The following is a 7364-nucleotide window of genomic DNA, read 5'->3' as shown; positions in this document are numbered from 1 at the left end:
CTTTCACTTGTAATGTTTCTTGGCAAAAAACTTGTATAATTTTTTTTATTCAAGCTATTAATAACTTATTTTTGTTTTAATTTAAATAATTACAAAATGTGTATAATATGGCATAAAAATATAATTTCTATTTATTAAAATATAAATTCACTTGACTATTTGCAGCTAAAGAAAGAATTTAACTAATTTTCAGACTGAAGTATTGATGCAAAAAAACGATTAAAATTTGAAGTAGGTTATTGAATTAAATAAAATTTTTATGATTTTAAGCATTATTATCCTATTAATAGAAAGTACATGCTACATTAAAAATGATTTTACATTTAGTTTTAATTTTTTTTAATATTATTTTTTTTTTTTTGTTATGTTAATGTCATAGTTAAATGAAAATAAAACAAGAAAAATTGGCGAAACAAATTTCATAAAAAAATAATACTTGTCAATATATTATTATTATTAAAATTAAGAAAACTAGTGAACTTCAGTCAGAGTACAAAGTAGATATTTAACTTCTTTTACGATTTTATCCACTTTTCCTTGATTTTATAAAATTTGTAATTGTTTTTATACAATCTAAATTTGTACTAAGGTGCTAAGAAATCCAAGAGCTCTATTATTTCTTTCTTTTCAATTTTAAAATATAGCTGCATTTGCAGCTATTCATATAATAATTTATCGCTTTTTTATATAAGATATAAATTTGCTTTCGATAATTCTATATAAAACTTCTGTACTGCTATAACGAATTATTCCGCATTAACCTAATAGAATCGGTAATCTTATAAAAAAAGTATATGTAATTGAAATATTAGAGGATATACCATAATCACATAGGATTGTGTACATTGCATAACAAAAAATATTCAGACAAAGAGGAGGATCCAGAGAGTCCGAGGGTGCTTAGGCATATCGAACTGATTGACGACGAAGCTGCGGAATACGGAATAAAGATCGTCAGGATGAAAGATCGGCTAGTGGCGAAGAAATATGGTTTTCGAAATCCACCAGGCATCACTTACTTTCGCAAGGGTAAGAGCATCAATTATGATGGTGACATTGACGACGAGGAGGAAATCCTTGACTGGTTGACCAATCCGGAGAATATGGAACTCACCGATCACATAGAACGTATCAACAAGAAGATGTTTCAGAAAGTGCGACAAACGACCGATTATCTAGCCGTATTTTTTTGTGAGTCAATATATAATTAATATAATACAGCTCAATAAAAACAATTATATATGCATTTAGCATTTCTAATACGTCGCACGTTTGTTTAGACAGCAACGACTGCAAACAGTGCGGCCGAGTATTGGCGGAAATCGAACACATCGATGACGAAGCCGACAGCGCCGGTATTAAATTCGTCAAAATCGATGATAAACAATTATCTAAGCAATATGGTGTTTTCGCGTTACCTGCTATACTGTTCTTCAAGATGGGATCAAAGGAACCAGTTATATATGCAGGTACAAGATTAAGGTGACGGTCCCAATTATGAATCTCATTTAGAGTTAAAATAATTTTTAATAATTTGTGTAAATTTAACATTTAAAAAGGTTGTTAATGTTAATAATAAGCTATAAATACGATATTTTTGAAAAAAAATTATTCCATGTTTAACCGATTATGAATTTGGGAAAAACATTAAAAAATGTTTATGTATAAATCTTATTTATAATTCTTTATGTTAAAATTGTTTAATAATTTAAAATAATATTTAAATGTATATTGTTTTAGTATACATAAGTTATAATATATTAAGTACATAATATATTATAATAAGAATATTATAATTTCAAGGAATTATTAAAGAATGCCCCATTTTTTCTTAAATATCAGCAAATTTAACCCATAATTTGGACTCAACATAATTGGAACCATCACCTTACACTTTTTTGCTACTAAGATAGATGAAAGTTAAGAAGATTGATTCGGCAGGTGATCTATACGATGAGGAGCAAATTTTGCAATGGTTGATGACACAAAAGGATCCATCGGGTGAAGTAATCGAGGCTCGGGAAGGCGAAGATCTTTTAAATTTGATACGAGAATCGGAATCTTTAGCCATATACTTCTGTAAGTTCCTGAATGCTTCGTATAACTTATGAGATAAATGATCGAAAAATTACTGTTAATAGCATCGCGCATTCTGTTTTCTTTCTATATCAATTTTATTTTTATTGCATTGTTAATTAATATGTGATTGACGATCACATGGATAGTGACAGCGCCAACTTGTTTTTTATCTACAATTATTTCCTCTACTTATAAACAGTGAGATTGGACAAAAAACTGCGTTTTTCATCAAGAAGATTTCCGTAAAAGAGTGACTTTGCGGAATATTGAAGGAATATTGATTTCACGATACTCCTTTCTGAACTTGTGAATCTTCTCTCTTTCTTATCTCACAATCTTTACGTGATTAAATTAAACTCATATTGCTTAATTAATCTTACGTTACATAATTACGATTGTAATGAAAAAATTACTAACTGTCCCTAACAAATGTCAATATTTGTCTCCCTCCTAATTCTTTCTATTACTACTTGCTGTCGACTTTCGCTCCGATGCTGTACACTTTGTGTACTGATGCCGTAGGGAACAGAACTCTTTGCGACGTGTGCCAATCAAAAACGTACCGCAAGCAGATGCGCCACAAGGAACAAAGGACCGCGGAACATGCAGAGACGGCCGAACACCTCGATGGTACAACAGATCAAAGCAAGATGAAAATTTATCGATGCCCTAAACTTTCTTACTGTCAACGTCTTTCTCTCTATCCCTCTTCTTTCTCTCTCTCTCTCTCTCTCTCTCCCTCTCCCTCTCTCTATCTGTATATATTTTTTTCTACCTCTCTGTGATTTATAGTCTATGTTTCAGTTATCTCGATTCTCTCTCGATCACAGATGAGATCGATAACCGAGATGTACTTCTAGCATATGCACAAAATATGCACGGAGAAAAAAACCGGTCATCGGATACTTAATATACACACACACACACACAGCACTCTTGATAAATTATTTTATTAGTCATATATAATAATATTCTCATAAAATATCCTATACCGGTAAACTTTTTTTCTCCGTATACAATCGCGTGCGATTTATCGGTACGCAATATATGCAAGCTTTGCCGGAATCCGGAAAAGCTTCGAGAAATAATGCGTGCTATCTCGTAGTGTATACGCTTTTTAGGAAAAATAAAAGAACACTGATGATCGACGGGAAAACTGTTTGTACTTTAAATATAGCGAAATATTAAAATATATATAAATCTCTTATACATTGGATAAAAATATCCGAAATGTATTTCGGTTCTCTTTTAACCGTCAGTGTTCCCTTAATTATTCTTGTTGTTTTATAGCTAATAGAAATTATTGTGGACGTAAAACACCATTTTCCGGGCCAAATGTTTGTTAGGATGCTTTCTCCAAAGAAACAATGTACTCCTCTATCTTGCTTTTTCTTTCTCTTTTTCTTTCTCTCTGATATATTCTGTATGTACAATTACACAGTTACACAGGTGCACGTGCACGAGAGCAAAGCATGCGACATGAGAACAGAACACAAGCAGCCAAGCAGTAGTGACCTACAGATCCCGATGAGCATGCAAAAACTCTCGCTTACTCCATCGATGAAACAGATGCTTTAATATCGCTGAAAATTTAAATATCACACGTAGACGATCGTCCGAACCTTGTCGCAGTATTACTCACACTTTATCACGTGTATTTGCCTTGTATTTAGCAGATTCCTCCTTCGTATCGAGTAGATTTCTTACATCAATGATCGATGTGTAATATTCCATTATGTAGTATCGCCTTTATATTCTTCAAGTAGACTATTGGAAACAACAAGTTTTTGCGATAAAGATTCGATAATAATAGAATCTCTCTTCAGATCCCGATGACTGTGCACAATGCGTGGGGATACTTGAGGAATTGGAGAACATTGACGACGATTGCGATAGACATGGCATTACATTTGTCAAAACACAAGTAAGTAAACATATAAACATATAAAAATAAACTTTTTGTGGTTTTTCTTTGTTATATCTATTTTACATATATATTTTATTATTTTTCTTATATTAAATAAATAAGTTGCTCATTAATAGTGAAAGCAGAAAAGCAATTTCTTATAAAAAAATGTTAAATGTATAAAGTAAAAATTTTTTATATAACGCTTTGCTTAATAAAAATTTAATTTGACTGAAATTAAAGTCTTTTGTCTAATTTATGTTTGTATAACTTTCAATAATGATTTTTTAACATCGAATATCTTAACATTAATATATAACAACATTTTTACACGAACAAGAAGACAAATACAAAAATTATAATACTGTAATATAATAGTATATATATTTAAAAAAATAGAAATAATATTGATACTTAACAAATTTTTTTGCTTATCTATATGAGAATATTCTTCGTTTTTGCAGGATTTTAAGGTTGCTGAAGATTATGGAGTGACTGATTTACCAGTATTAGTCTATTTCGAGCATCAAGTACCGAATGTGTTCGCAGGTTTGCAGTTTTGACAATTAGCTTTCCGAATAGCGATTTATTCACAATTATTTGTCTATAGGTGATCTCTCTGTCGAAGAAGAGGTGTTACAATGGCTGATTACTCAAAGAACAGAAGATCGAATCGAATTAATCACACGAGCGATGCTAGAAACGTCTGTCGAGGAGACTCAATATTTAGCAGTTTACTTCAGTAAGTTAATTACTATCGAGGATCAAGATATACAATAATTATTTTTCAAGTATATAAATGTAACATCCACGTAGCCAAGCCGAATTGTCACATATGTGAGGAGATTCTGGAGGGTTTGGAAAAAATCGATGACGAATGCGACGTATTTGGAATTCATATGGTGAAAATTGAGGATACACAGTTGGCGAAGCGATATTCGATCAAGACGTTCCCGGCTCTCGTTTATTTTCGAAATGGCAATCCTCTTCTCTTTGAAGGTTCTATTTATACTACTTATATTCTAATATGTTTATTCTTGATTATATCCTAATTCTTATTCTTGTAACGAATAAGAATTCGGAATTTTAAAACGTTATATGTGCAGGAGATCTCCAAAACGAAGAATCCGTCCTCGAGTGGCTGATCGACGATGACAATCGAGAATTAGCCGATGAAATAGAGTCCGTCAACGATAGAATGTTAGAGAGACTCCTCGATGAATCTCCTTTCCTAGCTGTTTTCTTTTGTATGTTACGAATAATCGATCTTTGACATTAAATTTTATACTTTTTTTTTCTAGAAGCACTTCTTTTCAACTAAGAATTTTTGATTTAAATTAATTTAAAAAAGTATCAAGGGAGAATTATATATTGTTTACTATTATAATTTATAATTTTCAATCATACATATTTTTATATGTGAATCATTAAATAATATATTTTTTTTTATAAAAAATCCATTTACAATATATTAAAAATATGATTTATTATTTGTTTATTTTAAAAAAAAAGTTTAGTTTTAAAAAAGTTTTTTTTAATAGAGAACAAATGGAGATTCAAAATTGATTCAAGAAAATTTGCAGTTTATATATATCATATATAAATTCACTTTCCATATATATATATATATAATATTTTCTAGATGACGAAGATTGTCCGGAATGTGACGATATTATGGAAGCATTAGAGAAAATTGACGGCGAAGCTGATCTTTTCGGAATCGACTTTGTTAAGATCTCCAGTTCGGAAGCTGCTGAAAAATATAGCATTCTCAACGTTCCGTCCCTCGTATACTTCCGAAAGAAAACGCCACTTATATACGACGGCGATCTTACACAAGAAGACAAAATTCTGCAATGGCTCACTTCTCAAGATGTGTTTGAAATTAAGAATGAGATCGAGGAAGTTAACAGGAAGATGCTAGACAAATTGTTGGACGAGAATGAGTTTCTTGCAGTCTTCTTTTGTGAGTAAATATAAAATACAAATTGTGTGACAATGTTATATTTAAAAATTATTTCGTTATACGTCTATCATTTCCAGATGAACATGACAGTCCTGAAAGTGAAGAGGCAAACGAAAAATTGGAAGAAATCGACGATGAAACCGATAATTTGGATATTACATTTGTTAAGATGGCAGATCCTAGATACGCTAGGAAATGGGGAGTTACCAAGCTTCCCGCGATTGTTTATTTCCGCAAACGATTCCCAAGTATCTACAGAGGTAAAGAGCTTTGAGGAAATATATATTGTAGTATCTAATTCACTTCGTGATCCGATTCGCCTCGATTTACTCTATCATCAAAAATAGCTTGTTATTATAGGGATCGCTTTTCTTCGGTGCTCTTAAGTCATATTTCAATCGCCCTACAGGTGATTTGCACAAAGGACAGGACGTTCTCGAATGGTTGCGCAAGAATAGATATCGACAGCCGGAACTGAACATCTATATGTATATGCTGATTGCCATCACCATTCTCTTCCTCATGTATACTGGTTTCCTGTTGTCATGTTTCCGCTCGGAGCCGACCGCGCCCGTTGTACATCCCAAACAGGCGTGAACGCGCGAAAATATGCAAGTGACAAATAAAGTAAAAGACAGGACTTGTGAACACTCGCGCCTGTGTGTCCGGTACTCTCAATATTCTCTCTGATTCCCGATGCACGATGTGTGGATAGGTTCGTCCGGAACGAACGATCTAACAGCGCTTTACGTGACAAGTAACGATGACCGCTAAAGCGGAAATAGAAGCTAATGATCTACCTGCGAGCGTGTTTGGACCGCTGTCAAACGTTAAATAATATTGCGTGAAAGAGAGGGAGAGAATGTGTCTATTGAATTTCGTACTCTCTAAATTCTTTAGAGTGAAATCATCTCATTCTAAAGAGTGGAAATTAAGTCAAGCTTTTGTAAATCTTGAAAAAAAGTGGCTCAATTTTCAATCTTTAAGAGTGAGATTTTACACTCTAGAGAGACAATTTATTCTAAAGGTTTTAGGCTAGCATTCATAGTCAGTTCTTATATTCAAAACCATCTTAAGTTCTGTCTTGAAGTGTCACGAACCAATTGGCCAAAAGGCCGCATTAGCGTCTTAAGACATTACTTAAGACATTCTTGAAATAAGAACCGACTATGAATTCCGGCTTTAGAGAGTAGTATTTTGAACCGAAAAGTACTCGCGCGAATGTAGCGCGAACTACAAGTTTCGGATAAAATGCAAGTTCGGTCGAGTTGATAATTTTAATAAATTGACATCGATACTACTACATTCTTTGTCTCACAAAAAAGAACGAGCGATTAATATTTATTGTAAAAAGTTATAATATGTAATATAATATACATATAATATACATATATAATATATATAATACAATAA

General features: G+C 32.2%; 1 protein-coding gene across 6 annotated transcripts in view; it reads left to right on the top strand.

Moving 5' to 3' along the window:
- The window catches only part of LOC108756796, a 35636-nt gene extending 28357 nt beyond the window's left edge, over positions 1 to 7279 (top strand). For 3 of the 6 annotated variants that reach the window (XM_018500843.1, XM_018500842.1, XM_018500847.1), the window contains 12 exons: positions 868 to 1191; positions 1281 to 1469; positions 1942 to 2079; positions 2602 to 2709; positions 3906 to 4003; positions 4450 to 4534; positions 4596 to 4727; positions 4802 to 4984; positions 5092 to 5232; positions 5628 to 5951; positions 6029 to 6211; positions 6361 to 7279. In XM_018500843.1, coding sequence (XP_018356345.1) covers positions 868 to 1191; positions 1281 to 1469; positions 1942 to 2079; positions 2602 to 2709; positions 3906 to 4003; positions 4450 to 4534; positions 4596 to 4727; positions 4802 to 4984; positions 5092 to 5232; positions 5628 to 5951; positions 6029 to 6211; positions 6361 to 6548 — 2093 coding nt within the window. In that variant the 3' untranslated portion in view covers positions 6549 to 7279. The remainder of the gene's footprint in view (positions 1 to 867; positions 1192 to 1280; positions 1470 to 1941; positions 2080 to 2601; positions 2710 to 3905; positions 4004 to 4449; positions 4535 to 4595; positions 4728 to 4801; positions 4985 to 5091; positions 5233 to 5627; positions 5952 to 6028; positions 6212 to 6360) is intronic. The other 3 variants (XM_018500846.1, XM_018500844.1, XM_018500845.1) reach the window with 2 other exon arrangements.
- The last annotated feature ends 85 nt before the right edge of the window (positions 7280 to 7364 follow it).

Source organism: Trachymyrmex septentrionalis, unplaced genomic scaffold (genome assembly GCF_001594115.1).
Source record: "Trachymyrmex septentrionalis isolate Tsep2-gDNA-1 unplaced genomic scaffold, Tsep1.0 scaffold13, whole genome shotgun sequence".
Lineage (NCBI taxonomy): Eukaryota > Metazoa > Arthropoda > Insecta > Hymenoptera > Formicidae > Trachymyrmex > Trachymyrmex septentrionalis.
Note: the sequence above shows the minus strand (reverse complement) of the source record. Positions and strands in the feature narration are given on the sequence as shown.